This window comes from Anguilla rostrata, chromosome 8 (genome assembly GCF_018555375.3).
Source record: "Anguilla rostrata isolate EN2019 chromosome 8, ASM1855537v3, whole genome shotgun sequence".
Classification (NCBI taxonomy): domain Eukaryota; kingdom Metazoa; phylum Chordata; class Actinopteri; order Anguilliformes; family Anguillidae; genus Anguilla; species Anguilla rostrata.
Window position 1 is genome coordinate 36,318,323 of NC_057940.1, and position 23,565 is coordinate 36,341,887.

Genomic DNA, 23,565 nt, shown 5'->3' on the forward strand with positions numbered 1-23,565 from the left:
TAATGTATAGGCCTATATTTTTGTCAATGCATTCAATTCAATTTGCATTACAGGCGCGAGCACAACATTTTGTATTGCCAAAGCATACACTTTTAAAGAAAACATAGGCCTACATCTAACACAGAACAATACATACATCAAAAACTAGAAACAAATGACAGTAACCATACAAGAAAAAAACCTTTCTCTGATTGACAATTTAAAAATAATACGAAATAAAGTAGGCTACATTTAAAAATAAGTTGTAGTGACTATAATAATGCCGATGATAATGACAAATAGGATATAATTATAATTATATACTGGATTGAATAAGTAAATATATGTGTGCGTGTATTCATCTATCAAAAAGTAATTCGCTTTGTTCGGCTATAGCATAACAGGAATTAGTTCAAAATTCCTTTTTATATATATACTATAAATAAGTATGACCAAATTTAACAATATAAAGGACTGTTGATTATGCGATTTAAAGTTCAAATGCTGTTGTTACAATTGTGGGTAAAAATAGGCAATTGTGACGAATACCCATTTTGAGGCCATTTTATTACATCTTAGCAGCTTCACAGCATTTCGCCAACCGTGCCCTTCAAAATGGCGGACACTGAGCGGCTTCACCAAAGGCATTCTCTACCCTCCAATCAATTCGTCTCCCGTTTCACTCGCGGTGGGACTTCTGGCGATAGAGAGAATACTTTCCCGAGGTTTCGACTGCAGATGATGTGCACGTAGCCTACTGTAAATAATGTGCTCTAATCGGAATGTAGATACAAATATAAACAATATTTCGTGTTTTACATGTAGCGTCTGTATAGATCCCGAGTATAAGCACAGGGAAATGTCATTTCACAGGATTGCCGCAAGCACAAGTTAATTGCAAAAATGTAGCTACTTCTCGTCCGCTATGAGGTAACGCTAGGCTATTAAGAAATGTCACATTTTGAAGCGTCCGACATTGTGAAGTGTTCTAATCAAATGACGCCTTAGCATTCAGCTGTGTACTGCATGCTTTACTATGTGATCCGTTTATTGTAGGACTGCGTCTAACAGTAGGCTACACTGCAAACAAACCGTCCTATTCATGAATAACCAAGAGTAGGCACAATTGTGAAAATGTTTAAAAAGGAAGATTTTATTTAATTATTTTTTGGCCACCTCGCACCCCTCTAAAAATCTTTTTTGGAAGGAAAACCGGTAACTAGCAACACACTGTTGAAAACAGAAAATATATCCGTAACTAGACATGGAGTTGTATTTAAAATGGCATGTTATATGTTTTTAATATTCTCTGTTTTCAGTTTTGAATAGTCGCATTGCGAGTGAGATCAAAGTAGGCCTATATGCTACTTCTGACAGCTATAACTATAGATATTTAAGCAAAATTGTTATTGTTTCTACTCTGTATGACATTAATCCAATTTCGAAAAGTAATGATAATTATATATCATATTTATTACATGCTTTTCGTTGTGTAGACAGTCTCAAAGTGTTGCATAAAAGCATTAAAAAGGATTTTTTTGAAATGATGATAAAGAGAATCAAAGGATAAAAACAATCAAAACAGTAAAATAAACTGGAACAAGTGGTTTGTTAAGTAGCCAGTTTTGTACGTCTTAATTTCTTATTATCTGCAATGTAAATAGCTGCTTTCGTTATTTAATTGCTTTATGTTCAGAAATACTACCTTTCAATGGTCTGTTAAGCCATATACATCAGCAGTACTTCAACAGGCCTTGGCAGAAAATTCACACTGAGTCTCTGAAAAAGTAGTGAGCTTAAAAATTAGGCTAAGTGGCACACACTTGTTACATTGGGCTGAATCCCTTGCATTTAGTCGCAAAGCTTGCTCTAGTGAGTTAAGACATCTTCAGATTTTTATGACTTATGCTTCTTCTCTTGTGTTGTACATAGCTACACTCTCAGGGGTGTGGAAGGCATTCAGGTGAGTGTCCAGGAAAGTGCTGGGCATGCCATTCAATTACCTTGTGAGACCTCCCTACAGTACAGGGCCCACTGCAGCAGCAGTCACCCATTTGAGAATTAGCTTGTCATGACACAATAACAGTTACAGGCATAGGGTTTATTGTGATTCCTAAATGGGAACATCCAGTAACCTACTGTTTATATTTTGTCACCTCAAACTCAATTGCACGTAAATACATGTGTGTTCCGAGGGTGCCAGAATAATTTTAGAACTGGGAAGTCCAAGCATGGAGGGGGGTGGGGTTGTTTGATGATACGATTTGTTCAGAAGTATGTCTTATTTAAAGCTAGCTAGCTAGGTACACAGCCTTGTTAGCTACCTTCATAGCTAATACAGCTACATGCAGGCTAACAAATGAAGTAATGTACCTGTAACTTTTACATAGACATGCACAAAACTATGTACTGACATTTAAATCATGTGATAGCATTTTATCCAATAAAGGTTCGAATGGAAACAGAAGGTAACCGGTTTTACAAGGGCAACAGATTTTGTACATATGTATTATTCATGTGATTAACTTAACCGTTGCCATTGCCGATGACCACCTGAACGCAAACACCTAAGGTGTGTTCCAACCGCTTATTTGTTACCCTTCTTGTTTCCTTTCCTTGCCTCCTTTCCTAGTATGGAAGGCCAAACAGTTCAAAAATATGTGAAGTTGACGTCTGGAATTACGTGTTGTCAATGTGGGTGCGTTCAATTTGCTTATTTTTTTACGTCCTTTGTCTCCAAGGTCCTTGACTGACCCGGATATCAATCAAGGTGCCCCATCTTTGAGGACATTCCAACCTGTTATATGCTCATTCAAGGAGCTAGGAGGCTCCCAAATAATTTTTGAGCATGGAAACAGAAGTGTATCCTTAGCGGAAGTTTTTTTTTGGAAAGCGTGACTTGTAATGACGCACCTCTCCCCGTCTGCCACGTCTGTAATTGATGTGGCTTCAAACTGACGCTTGAAAGAGCAAGAACGTTGTAATTGCCTTATACACATTTCCTTGATTTCTCCATCCTTGCATACTTTTCTTACTTCCTTTCCTTGCGCCCTCCAAAGGGTGGAGCTAGGAGCAAGGAAAGGAAGCAAGGAGATAAAATAAGCGAAAGGGAATGAGCCGATGTTGGCAACACACGATTGCAGACATCAATTTGATGTGTTTTTTTACTGGTTCGGCCTTCCATACTGAAAGACTGACAAGGAGAAAAAATGAGCAGTTGGAACGCACCCCCAGTATATATAACTTTTTGCATCTTGGGCAATTTGCCTTTAGCTTTCTGTAGTTCTTTTTTAACCTTAGCATGCACATTGCAATATTCAGCCTTATTACTCTCAGTGCTGTCGTTTTTATATATGCCTACCGTAAGGCCCTTTTCATGTTTCCCTATGATCTTAATCCAGATATCCTCACCAGGCACGAGCTGATCAGTTTCTGGAATTTCCTGCACATTAAAATTTTCTTTTACATAGAGGGCTGGATCTATCCTTCCTAATGAGTTTGTACTCCTCTATATTATATTCATCCCCATCCTTCTCCCCAAGCCATGTCTCTGTAATGTCAACTATGTTGTAGCCCCCACTATTTATAGCAGCCTCAAATTCCAAAAAATAATTTTTTATACTTCTTTTTGTGCAATCGGACTATGATGTCTACCCCCTAATAATTGAGTCCCCCAATATCACCAACTCCATTTTCCGGGTGCCCAGTGGCTCATCAGTCATCCCACTTTCAAGGCTTAAGGGCCAGGTCCAATTCCTGCAAGGGCTGGAATCGGTTGGACTCCACTCTGGAGATGCTGCCCCTTTGTGGTGTGCATGCTCTTTTTTGCGCTTGCTCCCTACTGTCACCCAACTTTCTCTCCCTACCTGCTCTGGAATCTGCCCTTTCCCAGCTGTGGCGTGTGGGGCGGCAGTGTAGTATAATGTGTAAGGAGCTGGTCTTGTAACCTAAAGTCATAGGTTCGTTTCCCAGGTTGGATACTGCCGTTGTACCCTTAAGCAAGGTACTTAACCTGCAGTGCTACAGTATATATCCAGCTGTGTAAATGGATGCTTCACTTCAAATCACTAATACACTGTTTTACCCCAGCCTAATTACAGTAGAGCCTGACCTCAGTTTAATCCTTCATTCCAGGAACTGGCTAGTTCTTAATCCGATGAACTTTAAGACTGTGGACATAACACGCATAACATAAATGGTCTTATAATAAATAAATTGTCTACTGAATTCAATTGCTAACTCTATTCTGAAATGAATACTGTAAAATACACTATTTGTCGATCATTCATAAACGATACACCCTAGATCCCTTTTTGTTTTGTTTTTTTTTTTAGCTGTAGACTTGTTTGTATGCCTACTTTATAATGAAACGTTTTAATCCATGCCATTATTTCAACATTTCTGAAATGATATCATTTTATCAGAAAAAAATTGGGGGAAAAAAATGGTGCTGCCCTTTAACATTTGAAAAATGCTTTCTGCATTCTACTCTGGCCCCACCCCAACTGTGATATCTGAGTACCTCTTTGGAGATACTACTGCATGTAGATGTCAATCAAGTTATCTTGTCGGAAAATTGTTGCCGCCCACAGATGTGATGGTTTACTTTTTAATATGATGGAACACTTTGGTGCAGTGGGTACCACTGCCTTACAGCAAAAAGGTCCTGGGCCTTTCCATGTGGAGTTTGCATGTTCTCCTCGTGTATACTTAGGTATCCTCCGGGTACTTCGGTTACCTCCCACAGTCCAAAGACATGTAGGCTAATTGGAGACTCTTAATTGCCCATAGGTATGATTGGGTCAGTAAATAGTGAGTGAATGGTGCGTGTGCCCTGCGATAGATTGGCGGCCTGTCCAGGGAGTAGTCCAGCCTCTCATTCAATGCATGCTGGGATAGGTTCCAGCACCCCCCTGCCCAGGATGAGTGGGTATAGATAATGGATGGATGGAACACTGCCAGCACCTGATTGGCTATTGGTGTGGGTCCAACGCTTTTCAAACTGCTGAAACATGGCAGCCTGTTCAAAAAACTCTTATATTCCACCTAAATGGTACACTAAAATATTCACTAAAAAACATTGGAGGTGTGAAATAATAATGTAATTGCTGAATCTTGGTTCATATATGATCTGCAACTATTTGTTTGTTCCGAGTTTCACAAGCCTACGCTGTACAAATAATGTGCATATAGAATACTTTATGTAAATCTGATGGACACACCTACTCCACCCACCCCAGCATGCATTTCTCAGAATTGTGTAGCAGGCAGTGCTGAGCTGAAACAGTTCAAATACTGAGTGCAATTACTCCTTAATTGCTAGGAATGTGCATCATTTGTAATGGCTCGATAGGTACATTGTATTTCATTATTCAAGTTGATTGTTGAATGGGTGTGGGATGTGAATATTTCCAGTGCGGGTCAGCAGCATGTGCAAATGAGTTACTTACAGGCACAATGTAGAAATTTCATTGCTTTCACCTTAAAACATGATGAGCTGAATCTGTTATCTGGACTGTACCTACAATGAAGCAGGTAACCACTTGGTGGAAAAGAACAATTCTCAATTGGCACTACCGGCACAGCATTTAGGCCAAAGGAGTCTCCATCTAAATAACTCTAAGCAAGGCAGATAAATGAATAATCAGAAATATGATCCTATGTAATGCCAGGCTTATGGAAATGTTGGAACCAAAATCTGTGTTAATAGAGTTATTTAGGATATTAGTTTCAATACTATGTGGACTCAGAGAAACAGGAGCCTTGATTGATTTTTTTATCAAGGCCGAGAACATTGAAACAAACGTGGGTGGCAGTGACCTGCAGGTAGAGCTAAAGATCAATGAAGCCTGAAAATTCAGAAAAATGCTTGCAGCCAGATAAATATATGTATGATATACAGGACAGCGTACAAGCCTTGAAGTGATCTAGGGTGTTTATATATGGCTGTTTTCTGTCCGATCTTTTGCAGATGTAGTCTATTTGTGCTTTGTAATTAATATGTAGTAGATTTAGATTTTCTCATGAGTGCTGCTATATATTTTTTTTAGGATGTGTGGAGGTTAGTGGCCCCCACTGGACTGATAGCTCTTATTGTGCAGCTGCATTAGGAGCTGCCATGGGTCTCAGTGCTGCAGCCGAAGACACAGCCTTCACCTGCAGAAGCTGCCGCTGGTGCTGAGGAGTTAAATCGATTTGGGTTTGTGTTCCCGGCAAAGTCAGACAGTGGGAATGGTTTGTCTACATTTCTCAGCTCACCCACACAATGTTGTGAGGGGTTTAGCACAAATCCGAAGCCTTATTCCTGCACCCTGTGTGGGAAGACTTTCACTCTTGTCATCATGCCTGAAAACACACCAGAGCCCACCGTGCAAAGCTTCTCACTCAATCGTCAAGCTCAAAAAAAATCTCATCAGAGTTCACACAGGTGGTGAGACGCATAGGTCACACAGGTGAGAAACTGTACACTTGCCCTCATTGGATGAATTTTGCTCAGTCAAGGAATCTTAAAACATCAGCAGATCCCCTCAGGGGAGAATCCATACTCATGTTCAGTGTGAGGTGAAATTCTCTGACTCAAGCAGCTTTCAAAGGCATCAGACATTTCACTGTGAGTTCACATGGCCTGTGAGTTGTTTTGACCCCATTGTGGAAGGAATTTAGGGTATTACAGTATTACCTCAATAGACGGGAAATTTGAGGCAAGATAGCTTTAACATGTACAACTTCACAAGTAAATGCAAGGAAAACTATTTTTTGTTGTTCTGAATTCATAAACACCTGAATGTTCGATTTGATTCAGAAAATGTAATAACTTGTATTTAGGTTTTATGTTCTTTGAAACCCTACAAACTCAATCTCAGATTCAAAACTCAGATTGATGTATACCAATGTGCAAGATTTAATGTTACTTGTAACAGTCGTTTATATGACATGTGCACAGACACATACACACCATGACATCACAAGTCAGCACTATGACATCACCACTGACTGTATTTTTGTTTAAATCCATACATTGTTTGCATCTTTTTTTTAAGAATACGAAGATTTTAATTAATAAGAAATTCAAATATTCAAAAACCAGGAAGTCTTAAAACCCACCAAGAATAAAATGAAAATAGGATAATAAAAAGACCAACAGTAATTAATAATACTCAACAGTAATTATACTCATGAGCACAAACATTGACATTGTATAATGTACAACCATTGTCTGTCTGAAAAATCAGTTCACATTTTATCAATCATTTACTTCTCATAGCTCAGGCAAGGGGAAAAGCCTGGAGATGTACTGTAGTCCCTTTCCCACCACGGGTTACATTCCTGTATTATCGCACAGTTGATGAGTCTGAATTTGGGGATGGCTTGAGTGTGGGAAAATGGGACTCAGTCCTAAATTCCTCTAATGTACACACAAAGGTTAAAAAAACACACCTTAAAAAAGTTACCTCAATTATACTAAAGTACAAAGACCACACAAGTATACCAAAGTACAAAACTAGCAATATTCTAAATGTAAAAATTCTCAACATGGCTGCAACGACTTTCTTTGCAAAAAAATAAGTGCCAGATGGTAGAAATACAATAAAACACTGGCACAACCTTTAACCTGAAAATACGCTAAATGAATATGAGGAGGTTCCAGCCAGTCGTTTACATGGTCACCACCTCCCATACATAGCATTCTGCAACCAGCCTCCTGCATAACTACAGAAGCACAAACACATTCTACAGCCTAATGAAATCATGGGTACAAACAGGAATTAGCTGGTCATTTCAATGGAACATAGGCTAGATAGCAACATTTCACTTTAAAGCCACTCATCACCTTCACAACAGCTTTCACGTTTACATTTGCATGATGGCGAATCGAAATGTCAGTTGTCAAACAGACAGCTGTTACTCTAACATGGTTATAGAAAGTAATAAAAAGGCAAGAAAATGAAGAATTTAATTCACAGAATAAAATGTCATATCCATATGGCTCTGTCATAAATATGTCTGGCTTTGTTTTGGTAGTAATACACATCGTGTTGTAATTTTAACACCCTTGACATCTAAGCAGCCTCAAGTTATTCTGGATTTGTGCACCAGAAATGTCTGTTCAACTTTATAGTATTGCATGTCAGTATCTGCCATAACATAAGCGTAGGCTTCAGAGAGAATTGAGGCTATAGACACTAACCCTATACATGGTATTCATAGTAGCCCTTTTGGTAATCATCAAAGATATTCCTCCCACCATATGGTGAGTATGTGAAGCAAACTATAGCTTGTAAGAGTAGGTTGACCGTCCAGCCAGACATCATTCTGTCACTTCTGTCGTTGCTAAATTACTTGACGAAATGGTTCATTGAAGTCATGAATAATGGTTGCCAGTTACTGAGCAACACGTTTGTGTCACTTGCAAGTTCATATGCATTGGCATATGCCAAATAAGGTGCCATTGCTCATTTCCACCATTTCCCCAGTAAACACTGATTGTCGGGGTGTGGTGTTCTCAATTGCTATGTTTAATGCCCAGTCGCAACTCCGAAGGTGGGACAGTCAAAAAAAAAAAAAATCTGTGCAATACATCATCCAGTGTGCTGAAACTATTTGAATACACCATTTTCCTTGTGTTTGGACTGATGTTTGTTAACTTATGCTCGACTGTATCCTCAATTATGTGCATCTGTTGGTGAGGATCACTTTTATGGCTATTAAATGAAGTTCATATTTAAGACTGCAGTGTCATTCACTGGTTACCATTATATTTTTAATGATTTACATGCAACAGTGCAGTCAGATAACCACAGCAATCCCAGAATAAAAAGCAATTATCCTGATAAATCAGTGACTGGAAAGCTTTTCTGTGACATTTCTGCGTCATGTATAGCTAGCAGGGCTAACCATGATTTGAGAATTTGGTTGTCCAAATCAAAAAATTCTTCTGTTCGATTAGACAATAAGAGAACACCAAGGCTGACATCTGTTGCCTTTAAACATGAGTGGGCCTAAAAGCAAAAAGCTTTCAATCCAGTGTAATCTCTTGTTCTTTTGAAGTGAGTGTCCAGCATGTTCCAAATGCTGCTTTCTGACCTGTTCAGTGCGGCTTTAATGGCTTTTTGATCAATAAAATTACCTCCAGTACAAATTAAAACACTATTTTGTCCTGTCATTACGCAACTGGGAACATCTGTTAGCTGGCACCTAAGTGGGACACTCCATGAATTTCCCTCCATGCCAGAACAAAGGTCCCAGATCTGGGTCAATCTGGGTCAAACGGATGGAGTGTTCATTAAGAAAAAACACCCTGCTCTCTTTTATTTATGTACTCTTCACCTCTCCTGTGCTCATTTTACTGAAACTTTCCCCATTGCTCTTTCTCTCCGTCCCTTTTTCCCCAATTGTTTTTTAGTTCTAGCACATTTATTGTTAACGCAAATAATAAAAATTAAATGAATAAAATCTTCATTTGACACGTAATTTTATCACTTCTGTCTATTGCTGTAGATGTGATTTACATCTGGTGTTCCTGTCCATCTCTTTCTCAGTCTCGGCTCCAAAATGCAAAATAAGTTGGCTTAATTTTCAAAATGAATACAAAAATAGCAGAATCATTTCAACTAGTTAATGATCATATTAGTATCTAACAGTTGCAGTCCATCAATTCCGAAATGGATGGATGGACACACAAACACACAAATCACTGTGCAACATTTTGCATAAATTAGCAGTTGCCATACAATGTATAAAGATATCACTACTACATTGTCAAGCTGTCTATTGAGGAGCAAATTTTAGTAGCAAATACACTGACCTAACCTTAAATACACCAAATGGCTGCCTTTGGGGCATATCTCTAGTTCCTGAATAAGTAGCTGACTAGCTCAGTAGTTTAGCTATACATTGTTTAACTGGTGACACTATTTATTTAAAAGAATTTTACCTAAAGGAGGGGATGGAGAAATTATCTGGGAAATGAATTTGTAGAGGTAGAAGCAATAATGTAATATCTAGCGAGCTAGCAAGTAAGACCGAGGAGGTAGTTACCATTACCTCAGATGAGGTCCTACCAGATTCCACTCATCCTGTTATTATGACAGCCTCAACTCAAGTCCACATCTCTTTCTTGATCTTGCCACCCTACATCTCCCCAACAGCTTTTTTCATCTATTTTTTCTCTTCCCCTTAAATACGCTTAGCACATTTTCCTCTCCCTCATCCTCCCTTTCATCCTGTCATTTATCCCTTGCCTCCCACCCTTTCACACTGACACTTCGTTCTTTCTAGCGGTCCTCAATGTTTGAGTCCCTCCCCCTGCTGCACTTCTTCCTCCACTTCCTCCATCCTTCCTTCCTCCACTTCCTCCATCCTTCCTTCCTCCCCCTCCAGCTCCACCAACACCAGGGATGAAATTTAACTGCTCAATATTGTTTTGCCTCTTGGTTGCAAAGGCTAACCTCTTGGCATTCGGAGCTGTTAGTGTTCCGGTTCCTCCCCCAGGTGAGTCCATCCAGCTTGGAGCTCCGCCTCCCTGGCTTGGCACAGCCATCTTCCTCTCTTGCTCTTTCCCAGAGGTTGGGTGAGAGTTCATCTTGATCATGTGGTGGCGATCGAGCGTGGAGGTGGCGCAGACATTTTGTTGAGACTGAGATTTTTTGTGCGGTGGAAGTCGAGGCAGGGTTTGCACCAGCCCTCTGTAATCCCCCACCCCAGCCCCACCTCCAGCCCTTTCTTCCAGCTGATCAGGGGACATAACAAGCCTTTCTTGCGACTTCCGGAGGTTCTGATTGTTTGACTTCTTAGCAGCTGCGATGGCTTTGTAATACTGTTGCTGCTGGTTTTTGGATAGCCGGGATAACGTGTTTCCATCTCCCAGTGTAAGCAGCTGGTCTTGGGACTTCACTCTTCTTGGGGGCTTGGACAGTGTGTCATACTTTGGATTATGTTGGGGATGGGGGGCTTTTAAGGGATATAGGTTCGGGGGCAGCGCGGATGCAGAGGACATATTCAGATGCGGTCGAGAGCCGTGTAGAGGGAGGGTCCCTTTGGTCAGGGTATAGTCCCCACCCCACTGAAGGTGGTGCTGGGAAGAATATATTGAAGGTGGGGCATTTTTGGGCTTTCGTTTGGACGTGCAGTAGCCCGAGTAGTCCCCTAGATGGGCCTTTTCTGTTTTTTGAAAAAAAGTTTTTAGGAGAAGTAGAAGAGAAAATGTGTGAGTTTAGAATGGCGACAGACACAGTCAGTGACGATCGCATATTCTGATGCCCTAAAACCATAAAATAATTAGCTTAACCACAAGTTCTAAGCATATTGCATGGACACTGCCCCATACTTCAACTTAATGCAGGAGGTCCACAACCGTGGTTTTGAAGAACCTCAGGGTCTGCTGGTTTATGTTTTTACTCACCACTTTATTGATCATTTAAAGCTGTTGATAACAGTTTCCTATGTATGAATTGGTCGATGATTTCAATGTGGAAACAAAAACCAGCTGACCCTACAGCTCTCCAGGAACAGGGGTTGGAGACTCAACTTTACCCAGTTACCAGAAAAGAGTAGAAAAGCCTAACCAGGGACAGGGGTCGCAAATTAGCCTTGGCTAGAAATCCTATATGCAACACATCTGTTTCATCTTATTGTAAGCTGTTAAAATGGTTTCTGCATTGTCCCTGACAAATAAACGAATAAATAAATAAAATCTCCAAATAAACAGACAACATGCATGCACCAAATCAAAAACATCTGCTACTCTAACCCCCCGCTTTGACTCTCATTCCACAGCCCTCATCTACCTGCCCCTCTCTTACCCAGCCTTTTCAGGGAGCTGTATCTGCTGATGTCCGAGTTAGTGGCGGCCTCGTAGGAAGGGGGCAGCTGCGCCAGGTTGTGGAAGGAGTGATAGAAGGAAGGCTGAGGGCCAACCATCTTGTGCTTGGTGGAGAGGAGCGTCCCAGAGGAAGCCAGCTGGGCATTATTCATGCGCTCTGAAAGGGTAGCGAACACGTTTAAACCCGCCCACGGCGCTGAAAGGTTTGACACGTTGTCAAGTGCATTATAACATGCCGCTTGACTGTGCAGGGACACACTAGAGCACTGGCTGGAGTCACAACAAACAAACTGCATGCAAATGAGTGGAGATGCGCAAGATAAAATGCAATGAGACGAAAAAGGCTGCAATGAGCACATTAGCGTGACCCGATGCACTCATATGCTCAGCTGTTGTTCAAACATTTTATATTCGGTGCATGAACAAGATACATGACTGACTAGTGAACCCCCAGTACCATAATTATTCCCTCACAGCGAGACCACAATGCTTCAGACGTGTTAAATATGAATATATTCACTAAAATGCTTTGAGTGCCAATTGAAAGTTTATTTCTGGCACTGGAATCAAACATGCTGAAAAAACAGGGGTGCAAATTGGCAACTGCAACCTGCTCATTGCATACAAATCTTTTCCTGTGACTGTGTAGCCACTCACTGCGATTGTCTTTGCTCTGACCGACGGGGGCGTAAAGGTTTTTCGGGTGCTGATCAGTGGTCCCTTCGGTTCCCCCAGTGGTAACGGCAGTGCTGTTGTTCCTTTCCTCTGGCTGAACTGGGCTGGACTGATGGCGTAAGATATCTACCAGAGCTCTAGACAGAATAAAGAGGAAAGTATCATTAATAACATGATACAGTATATAGGCATCCAGTGCTTGTCTTGAGCTCATTTAACATTAAAACTGGTATTTATGTACATACTTAAATATATGTGAATAAATTATATATAATTAATGGGTTTATTGAGACCAACTGAACACATACAGTAAATAATATTTTGTCAAAAACCCGTGAAAGGGAACAGTTGTGAAGAGCCTTGAATACCAGCAGAATCTGTGGTTCTCTAGGATTTGGGTTACGGAGCCCTGTTGACGGGGACAAAGACAGCATTGCCAGTGGTGGAGTGGGACAATCCAAAATAAATGAATGCTGACATTTCTCATGGACAAGCAGTACATCATACATAATAATTATAATCTATTTTTGAATCTATTTTAATTTATCGCATGAATCATAAGTCTTCCGGCACTAAATTAATGATGGAAATGATTGAATATGGCAGAATTCAAATATATAGTAAGCTCAATCATCTCTGGGACAAAGACTAGCTCTGAACTCAGAATTTTAGATTTGCAGTTAATGTGCAGATTCTCAGCTTTTATGATTTTGGTTTCACCATGTAGAAAATACCTTTCTTAATTTTTAATGATGTCCCAGTTGATTTTGGTAAGCCTAAACCTGATTTTGGCCTAGGTCTTTGACTGTTTTTAAATTTATTCTCAGCTTCATAATTGATTCCTTGACATTCATTGGCACAACTCTGGTCCTTATGTTGACAAACGCCAATAACAGACTCAAGAATCAAGGCAATCAAGAATCAAGACTAGAAACTGAAAGCTCTCTTATACTTGCACTAAAGAAGCAATTGAACCCACTTAACTAATCAGAAACACCTGTGTGTCCCAAACATTATGGAGCCCTGAAATGTATAAAAAAGTGCTGTTATTTCTACATGCCGAAACCAAAATATATTAAAATACCCTTTAATTAAAGCTCAGACTCTGCACTTTAACTACATATGAATAGTTTGATTACAAATCTAAAATGACCAAGTACAGAGCCAAATCAAGATGAAATACATGTCCTATTTCCCATCCTTTTTATTTTTACTTTGGTACAAATATCATATTCTGTATATGCCTGATATCCCTTTCCATCCTTGAAAAGCATCTCTTGTACTCCCTTAGGGGGCTTCACATAGAGAACCCCCTGGGCACTTTCCATGTACCCAGCATTTTGGCATCTTTTTAAAAGACACCGAGGGGGGCCTCAGTGGGGAACATGTGTTGTTTTGCACAGGAGTTACACTACATGGCCAAAAGTATGTGGACACCTGACATCCAACATCTCATCCAAAATTATGGGCAATATGGAGTTGGTTCACCCTTTGCTGCTATAACAACCTCAACTTTTCTGGGAGGGCTTTATACTAAATGTTGGAGCATTGCTGTAGTGATTTGCTTTCATTCAGCCAGGAAAGGTAAGGTTGGGCACTGATTGGGCGATTAGGCCTGGCTCACAGTTGGCTTTCCAAATGATCCAAAAGTCAGGGCTCTGTGCAGGCCAGTCAAGTTCTTTCTCACCACTCTTTGCAAAACCATTCCGAAATGAACCTCGTTGTGTGCCCAGGGGCATTGTCATTCTGAATAAGGGAAGGGCCTTACCCAAACTGTTGGGGAAGCACAGAATCATCTAGAATGTGATTGCATGCTGTAGCATTAGGATTTGCCTTTACTGGAACTAAGGGGCCTAGCTCAAACCATGAAAAACAGCCCCAGATCAAGGGGAGTCCAGATACTTTTGGCCATGTAGTGTAGTATAGATGCAGAAGTACTCATCAGCATTGAGCATCAGAAGCAAATTGGCCAACAATACTTTTGAAAGCCCAACATTGTGTAATGTTCCTAGAACATTAACTTCTAAGGTATCTGCAAAAGCAATAGTACTGCATCTCTTAAGATATTTTGCCCAGTGTGTGAAAGCAGTACATACAACTATGTTGTTCATGAATGACATGAATCAAATGAACATGGAAGTCACCTGTCCTCTGCGTCTCTGGGGCGACGTGAAAACTTGTGGAAGGCCACCTTCATGCCCACCGCCACCATTATGGTGAAGGAGATGACTCCACCGATCACGAACGCCGTGTTGCTGCGATGTCCTTTGAGAGGGTCAAAGTCTGGGTGCGAGGCATGGCCTGTTGGAAGAGTCCCTGGAGGCTGGGTGTTGGCCCAGTGCGGGGAGTCGTAGTTGTTGCAGGAGTCCTGGTCCAAACGGTTGCTTCTGTGCTGGCAGCAGAAGCGGTAGTGGCAGGTCCCGCAGCAGTATATGAAAGTGCCTTTTGTGCAGTTGAAGGTGAGGTCATAGTGTCCCATCACGTCATAGTAGCCCCTGCAGACATCCACGTCCACAATGTGTTTTGGCGCCGGCTCCACCTGGGCGGCGCCAAGCGGGGGCTTGAGGGCATTGCTGGTCACGTTTCTGGGAAGCATGATCTGTGACAAGGGTTTTGGAAGGGTTTCAGCTCTCTTTATTGCCTTTTTTGGCCTGGGCAAGGTCGGTGGTGTTTGCTTGCTGCCTTGGCCAGTCAGTATGTGCAAGCTACTGCTTCCCAGGCTTCCATTGGCCAGGCGGTGCTCGGCTGAGATTGCCAGGGCGGCAGAACAGGAGGGAAACATGAGGAAGGGGACAAGGAAGAGTGACAGTGCTCTGTGAAAGATGGCGGGCTTCATTTCTGTAGAGAGCAGGTCCTGACTGTTTCCAGTTCAGTGAAGTGCACTTCTGTCCTGTCAGCTCAGTTATTTTGTCCGTGAAAATGTCTGAAATACAGGGACTGAGCAGCAGCAGGCAGCTGTACAAAATCTCACCAGTCCCTTTCAGAAGAATCAAGAGAAGTGAAAAATGTATCCGAAGAAGAAGAATGCTCAAAAATACAGCTGTGATTTTATTTATTTTTTAAACGTGAAAACTTAGTTTAGTGTTTGTTTGGTTTTTTACCGTTGGTTGTTCCGTTTCATCAATATTTTGTCTAGGTCTAATGTTAAGTGTATCACTTGTTCAGTGTAATTTTTAGTTTGCCAAAACAATAAACGCTTCATATAAAAATGTCTAATGGTCTACTGTAGACTTTTTTACTGTAGACTTTTTTTTGTTTGAATTTGAAATGCTTTGTGCAAGTCTGTAAACATGGACTGTAAATTAAAATAATTTGTCAAATTTTGATGTATTGCAATATAAACTGGCAGCTATGCAAGTAAAAAGTTGTTTTAAAGTTTTCACATAGACATTACACAAAGGAAAATGGGAATATAAACATCTTGTGAAAATAATTACAATATGAATTCAACACTAAATTTTTGCTGTTACTATTTTATAATCACAACAAATAAATAAACCCCCTCTAGAACACCTATATTTTACTTGTGCAGTGCTTTGTTAACTAAAACGGTTTGAAAATTGTAATTATATATGCCTTTCCAGTAAAACAAAGTAACCAAATTGCCCTTTTTATAGCTCTTCAATGCTTTGAAAAATGAAATCATTCAAGACCAGTGTTTTAAAAGGGATGTGGTTTGGAAATGTCTGTGTTCAATGCAAGTATTAGTGTTTTCATCTCTGTCAGCAAAAACTACCTATATTTTAATTGCTTGACACTGTTCATTTAAGACTTTAATTTTTAGCAAAAAACAGATACACAAAATTGTACGTGTCTTTGCATATCTTAACTCTTATGATTTAGCAATAACTGATCATAGCAATAACTGCTTTTGTCTCATTGGGGTGGTTTTGGCAGTTGTTATTGATACCATGCAGAATATTTACCATCACATATGTATTTGTAGCTTAGAGCATAAATTACTGTGTTGTGGTGATTGCTTGTCATTTACTTTATTTGTAGAGAAAAGATCCATTAAGCTACCATCAATACATTAAGGTCTGCGGTCGGTCTATACTTGAACACACATTCAAACGAGGTTAAACAAACAATAGCAATTCTAAATGAAACTAGAGACGTCTCACACAATACAGGGCACGAGAATCAGTCAAAACAAGCAAATAAATAAAATTACATGGCTGAATACATTTGGAACAGACAACACCATACCTGTTCATACAACATGCCTAAAACAGCTATTACAGATTAGGCAAAACAGACAGTTGGGTAAGACCAATGCAGGCAGACACAGACACAGCAAGAGAACAAGAGAAAAACAAATTCTATTTCCAAAATGTGGGCAGAAATAGGATCAAAAGAAGGGTAAACACAATTGGGGGGAAATGAAAGCAAAAGAGCGGGACAATTGGGCTGAAGAGATTAAGTGATTTGTGTCTGTTTGAATCCCCCGAGGTAGCGCATCTACTCTGGGTTCAACTCGGTGCAACAGAATAGAACAAAGGCGGAATTAGTTCCAGTTATTGCAGAACGGGGATCCTCTGTCCAGTGAACAGGCATGAAAAGATGTCGATTAATTTGTTACCATAGAAAATATGAAAGAATAGATTTAGTCTTGTTTCTATACAGATAAATAATACCACCCTAAATCCATACAGTGTACTGTACAGCTCAGGTCCCTATCTGCAATTTCAAATGAGACTGAGAAAGGAATTGAAGACAACAACTTGATGGGACTTATTTTCCTCAAAACAATATTACTTCAAAAAATATGGACCATTGCTTTTTGTTTGTAGGACTGAAAAGTTGACAGACTTATAAATAACCAGAAATATGTTGTAGAAGTATGAAAAATCCTGTGGGAAAACTACATGTATTGTTGAAAAATGGTTAAAATGTTATTCTTATTAAATTTATTGCTTTCAATTTTCATTGACAGTATAGAGTTTGGGTTAGAAAACCAGAGAGCAGAGTAGCAAGTTTATTTTTGTAAAGGTATAAAAAGTGATGCGAGTGATTTAGATTTTCGATATCATGCAGCATAAGGGCATTGCACGTCTGGGGATTGTTGATAAGACAAAGCTATAAGCACATGAACAAGAAAAACGGAGATCAGATCAACACAAAATGCACTGTTGCTTGGATCATTAGTCAGAGGACTTGAGCTGTGTTTAGAAATAATATTGTTTCAGATGCAATGCACAAGTTATGGCAGCCAATATTTTTATAATTTGCAGTAAAATAAATGCAAGCAATCACAAGTGGATGGCTGCTTGTACCAAATACCAATCTTACGATTATACTAAACTGAAAGTAGAAAATGTTTCATTGAAAAGTTACAAAAATGAACCCGCTATTGGCATTTTGCAACAAAAAACTTTAATGACTCTTTCCACTGACTTGCCAGACAAAAGGCCCCATAAGTAGAGATAACTATAGTATTGCCAAAGTTGCTTAAAATGGAGTTAACTAATTTATATGGTTATTTTCTTTTTAGGAATATGATATTTGGCTGTTTTTGCCCCCTGCTTCTCTTTATTAGAAATAAACGCTTATTAAATGCTCCTAAAAGCATTTAATAAAAAAATTTGGTTTGATTGTCAAGACAGAAAAATTGCTGTGCGAATTCTACTGCGAGTAAAAACAGTCTGTGGAAAAAAGCAGAATCAATCTGAATTGGGTTGTATCTTCATTACAAAATGTGTTGTATCCCGACAGTGACTCCCCACAGTTACTGTTGCCTGAGGTTCCTGGCAGAGTATCTCTCTTTTCAGCAATTCCTATTGATTTCCTTCTTTGTAATCTTCTCAATCGACTCTAGAACCTCATTGGAGCAAAAGAGTTCTTGATCCTGGGGAATAAAATTAGATGAACCATTCAACAATTGACATAGCCTATTGAAAACATTCAGAGTACAGAAATACCGCAACAAAGAAAAAACTGTCATTTTAAATGTAAAAGGTTGAAAACTATTCAAGTATATTTCAGGACTCAATTCATGTTAAGAAGATAAATGTGACATAAAACATTACAGGTTTAAAAATAATAATGATTGATCATGAATCAATGGCTATTTGTTGTGCAAAATAAATAAAAAAAAGCATTTTAAAGTATTTCCAACAGATTGACAGATGCATTTATTAACTCATAGTGTAAGAAGAACAGATATCCAAATACAAATACAGATTACTTTGTGGGTAGAACAGACACAGGTAGCATTGTCTGTGCACACCTCTAACATCTAGAGCACATTGAGGAACCTGACTGATGTACTGAATACCACTCTGAGCCGTGCTGTTGTGTGAAAATAACCACTGCTACATGTTCGTGTGATGTTGTGTGAAAATAACCACTGCTACATGTTCGCGTGATGTTGCCTGAAGCATGGCTATGGGATCCTGTATCACCACAAAGTAGTTTAGCCCAGCTTACCCTAGGCTAAAGACGCCTTCTTTTTCAACATCTTTCCCTGTTTTTTTCTTTTCTTAAGTTTGGAATGGTTGCATTTGTAGTTTCACTCCATCTCTGCAGTACCCTCACCTCCCATTCTGCAACCTGTCACTGAAGCTGCACAAACTCTACACTGGAGCACTGCAAAGATGACGCAACCAAACTGGAGGAACTCTATTGACCACAGTAGTCTAGTCTCTTGAGCGTGACAAGGCTGGATGAAACTGCCAATTGAAACCCTTCCATGGCGGTACAGCCAATTATGAAACACTTCATGCAAGACAGCGTGTAACAGTCTGCACCAGCGCTGTCATGCTTCTCTCGCAAAATGTCATCATCACTGCTCTTGTGCTTTAGCAGGATGCACCACTAGACAGCCCTGAGAAGACACTTTCCGAAGCATGAGTCCTGATCATATTTTATGATTTGCATATGCTGGATGATCTGGAAATATTTATTTCCATGTTAGCGAAGTAGCAAATTCAAACGCAGCAACACAACAAGCCAGTGTTTAATGATACATTTTACACTTTTAATCTTTTAACCTATAAAAACCAAAAACACCCAGTGGCTCTTGTGTGTTATCTAGCATCACTGTAGCACTGCAGTAGCTAAGCAATGTGGCAAGCGTATCCAGTGAGAAGCTGATGTCTGAGAATGAAAATGTTGTATATTTATCAGTCACAGCCGGCTTCAGAAACTCCTGAATTTTCCACACAAGACTGCGGCTGCCACATCTGTGTTCATGCATTGATTTCAAATTGTTTTCAGGGCATTCTTTCTGGACTCATCTTCTTCCAACTGTGCATTAACATTTTCCAGCTGTGCCGTTATTGGACATTAGTTTAGAAAAAAAAGCTTCCTCTACAAATCAGAATCCATTATTTTTCCAGTCCATAGTTTAAAGTCCATTAGCGGATTAATGGTAATCGGTTAACCCATAAGGAGTCACATGGCACAGCAAAAAGGAGGACATGCATCACAAAATATGGGCTGAACGTAAGAAAGGTGACGGGAAAGACTAGCAAAGCCAGAATGAAGATGATTCAACTGAAAGCAAAAAAAAAATTAATTAATTTGAAAGGAGAGAAATTTGGGAGATGGAAAGAGAAGCTCTGAATTGCAGGTAGAGGTATATGAAACTGAATCAGCACAATTGTGAAAAAAAGAGTGAAACTATGACAGGAAACTGTAGCAGAAAGGTATGAATCTACCATTTTAGACAAATGGTTGTTGGTACATTGTTATATAAACACTCTTCTGTAGACACAGTTTCAAATTTGGGCAATACATGCACAAAACATTGTATAACTACGTGTGCATCCGCATATGCCTGGGGAATTCTTGTGCACAGGGGCTTAAAAAGAGTGTCCAATCATTCAGTCATTGTTTGCACAACACACAGCCCATTTTCCTTCCGTCTTACTCTCACTCACTCTTTCTCTCTCTCTCTCTCTCTCTCTCTCTCTCTCTCTCTCTCTCACTCTCGCTCTGTGTCAGTGCGTGGGTTGAAGCACCTCTCTCAGAATAGCACTGCAGTATGGAGAAAGCCACATTCTCCACATCTCTCCCCATCTTTCCTTTTTTACCTCCAACACTTTGTCAGATCTCTTCTGGTCTGTGTAAATGTTGCACATTTTTGTCTGATCTCACCTCACCTCCTGCTCTTTATGGCACTTGCCATCAAACACAGAAAGAAAAAAAAGAAAAGGCATTTTTCTCTCTGCAGCTTCTCTGTGTGCAATACTATCTCCTTCCTTCATTCCACTCTCTCATCTATCTCCACTTATTATGAGTTATCTCCACACAGTTCAAGAACAGTGACAACAGTGCAGGCAAGGGATATGTATAAGCATACTAATGATGCTATGGCAACAAAATCAGCAAAATCGATTAAGTGCACTGTGGTGCCTTGCTACAATAAAAGCACCCCCCCCCCCCCCCCCCCCCCCCCCAAGGAAACAATAGCAAGGAGATGGACAGAAAGACAGAAAAAGAGGGGCGAGAGGGGGGCTTCTGTGATCCAAAACTGTATCAGTCTGTCACATCCCCTATTATTCAGAGTGCTAGTATACCACAGTAGGAATTTGAGTCAGTTTAAACATACAACTGTCAGTGTGAATCAACGTCTGTAAAGCGCTGTATTACCTCTGTGAAATATGTGTTTAACAGAGACCTGCAGTGAGTAATTGTATACCGTTGTAGTAATAAGCTTATCAAGTAGCATATCAAGTGAACAAATTATCTTGTTTCCACACAGAATTAAATTGTGGCTTCTGAATCTCAAGAATTTGTGCAATACATGTCAATATACGACGATGGCAATAGATATACCATATGAAAATAACGAAAATGAGAGAATTAGCCATGAGAGGTTGTGAGCGGTGCACTACATGTTTGATAAACGTACAATTTATTATTATTATTATTATTATTATTATTATTATTATGAAATGCGTGTTTGTAACTGTCACTGTGCACGCACTTGAATTGAGTGCATACTCGTGCAGTTCTGTCATCATTATGTCAGGTATGTTTAGATAAGAATATGTACGACTGCTCACACGCTGTGTCCATGTTAACGAAACTCATTTGAGTGAGTCTTTAGTAGTTAATTCAGCCACTTCAATTTTCCTTTGTAAGGTGTCAACATTAGACGAGAAAAACAGAACATATAGCACACTGACAAAAATAAACATGTTCATACGTCTGCTACACGACTAAAGCGAATGATATAAAATGAAGGTCTTACCTACAGGTTCACTTTGGTATTCCCAAGAAGAGAAGTTTACTTCCTGACGAGGGTCAGTGTGTCTTTCAGTAGCAAGCTATTATTCACGTTCGCTGAAATCGTATGTAGCTTAGTGAAAAAATGACAATGTCCAGGATCGCAAAGAACGTTTTAGTTCAGGGTCCAGGCGCGGTTTCTGTATGGTTTTGGCAAAGATAATATAGATATTATGTGCCGAAGAATGGTAGAGCAAAAGCGCATCTTATTTATGTTTTTCCTTCATCTATTAACTACGGGTGTTTAGCTTTCATCTCAGTCCAATATCTAGACCTGTGAAAATACAGCTAACTGACTATTACAAAAAGTAGAAATAAAATGCCCATTTCCCATTTGAAAATAAAACAACTACAAGCCTTCAACTAAAATGTTAAATGCTAGACATTTAACTGGACGCTTCTATACTCTTATTCGATACTACAATGTCTCATTATCATAATAAATGAAATTAATTACGTCTACCTTTATAATGAATTTAATAAATTATCGATTCAATAGTTTAGTAATATTCCAGGAACATCAATTTCATGATATTGCACATTTCATAATTATTTCGTAAAACATTACATTCTGTAAGAATTAAAATAATCTGTGTTTTATCTCGCAACCTCGCTAGTTGCTCAATATCGCAATGTGCTCGCTTATCTACAAATCAATGCTGCATACTCAGTCTGCTCCACGTACTATTCGTCCATTGATTGGCCTGTACTGCTCCCTGCGCGTGCTTCCATTAGTCTATTGGACTGGCCAACCGGTGAGATATTTTGTTTGTTCGATTCAAAGTTTCTGTTGTGTCATTGGTTTGAGGAACAAATTACCGCTGAGCGATTGGTCCACACACCATACATAAAGATACACTCACGGACTCCCACACGCTTTCACTCAGACTCAGTCGTTTCACATGTGGTCTTGAATCGAAAGCCTCTCAATTGTCACTCGCATTTCCATTTACTAAAAACAGATTCTAAATTTAAGTAGCTGTAACTGAACCAGATAATTTAATTGAAGGTTGTTATACGAACCAATTCATTCCATGGGGTGTTCCAAACCAGCCCACATTTTCACTGAGAATATTTCATATAAAATGATGCATAGCCTGCTTGATGATACAATTATTATACAATACAATGGGAACTAAGTAATGAAGGAATTAAGTTAAAAGTATTTGTATGGTACAGCATCCTCATACACTCAATACCTGTTGATGACCTTTGTGAGGCTAAGCTTTGGGTACCCCATTTTAAAAAGGGCTGATGTGGGTGAAGGTTTTTGTTTTAGCCCAGCACTATGACACCTCTACCCCTAACCATGGCCTTCAAAGGAGACCATGATTATAGAATCTGATATCTTAGTGATGGGCTTAAACAAAAAACCTGCACCCACACCTGCACTTTCCTGGTCAAAGCAGACTTCTGTTGATGTACACAATTATGGCTTGTTCTAGCAAACACTTCTGAGGACATTATTAATAACCTACATTGTCTGAACTCAAAGATAATTTAGTAAAAATTAATTAATTAAAAGTCCAGTTAATAAATCCTGAACACAGAAATATTAGCTCTGCCACAACAAAACCTTTATTACTGTGGCAAAATGTCACAATATTACAAGAATATTTCTACCTGAAAACAATTTAAACAATCCTTTTTCACATAATATATAACATATGCAAACACAAGCCATGCGCAATATAGTGGTTTGACACTTTAAACCCACCAGCAACTCTTGAAGATAAATAGTTATGATGCATGTGCATTTAGACAACAGCCATAATCACCATGTACCCTGCTGCTGCTAAGCAGGTATGGACTCGGATGGGGTACTTCCCGGGATGAGGATGTTAAACCAAGGTCCC

General features: G+C 39.6%; 1 protein-coding gene and 1 long non-coding RNA gene across 7 annotated transcripts; one reads left to right on the top strand and one right to left on the bottom strand.

Moving 5' to 3' along the window:
- The first annotated feature begins 530 nt into the window (after positions 1 to 530).
- LOC135261572 (uncharacterized) lies at positions 531 to 8,520 on the top strand. Its single transcript, XR_010331986.1, has 2 exons — positions 531 to 1,942; positions 2,721 to 8,520. It is a non-coding gene; the product is annotated as an uncharacterized LOC135261572 (long non-coding RNA).
- LOC135261570 (protein shisa-7-like) lies at positions 6,857 to 22,478 on the bottom strand. Of its 6 annotated transcripts, none has more exons than XM_064348027.1 (6): positions 22,395 to 22,478; positions 21,675 to 21,849; positions 14,620 to 18,323; positions 12,458 to 12,612; positions 11,781 to 11,957; positions 6,857 to 11,139 (listed from the first exon to the last, which is right to left on the bottom strand). In XM_064348027.1, exons 3-6 carry the CDS (start codon positions 15,309 to 15,311, stop codon positions 10,232 to 10,234), a joined length of 1,932 nt encoding a protein of 643 aa, XP_064204097.1. In that variant the 5' UTR covers positions 15,312 to 18,323; positions 21,675 to 21,849; positions 22,395 to 22,478; the 3' UTR covers positions 6,857 to 10,231. The 6 variants fall into 6 exon arrangements, with proteins under 6 accessions (XP_064204097.1, XP_064204096.1, XP_064204095.1 ...); XM_064348026.1 differs by having other exon boundaries at positions 22,377 to 22,437; XM_064348025.1 differs by lacking the exon at positions 22,395 to 22,478 and adding an exon at positions 22,173 to 22,367.
- Between the last annotated feature and the right edge of the window lie 1,087 nt (positions 22,479 to 23,565).

What these genes read in the sequence shown, in the direction of transcription:
- LOC135261570 (XM_064348027.1), bottom strand. Translation starts at nt 15,311, where the DNA reads ATGAAGCCCGCCATCTTTCACAGAGCACTGTCACTCTTCCTTGTCCCC. An exon ending in CCCAGAGACGCAGAGGACAG is followed by an intron (nt 12,613 to 14,619) that starts GTGACTTCCATG and finishes TATTCTGTCTAG; the next exon opens with AGCTCTGGTAGATATCTTAC. An exon ending in TCAGAGCAAAGACAATCGCA is followed by an intron (nt 11,958 to 12,457) that starts GTGAGTGGCTAC and finishes CTACCCTTTCAG; the next exon opens with AGCGCATGAATAATGCCCAG.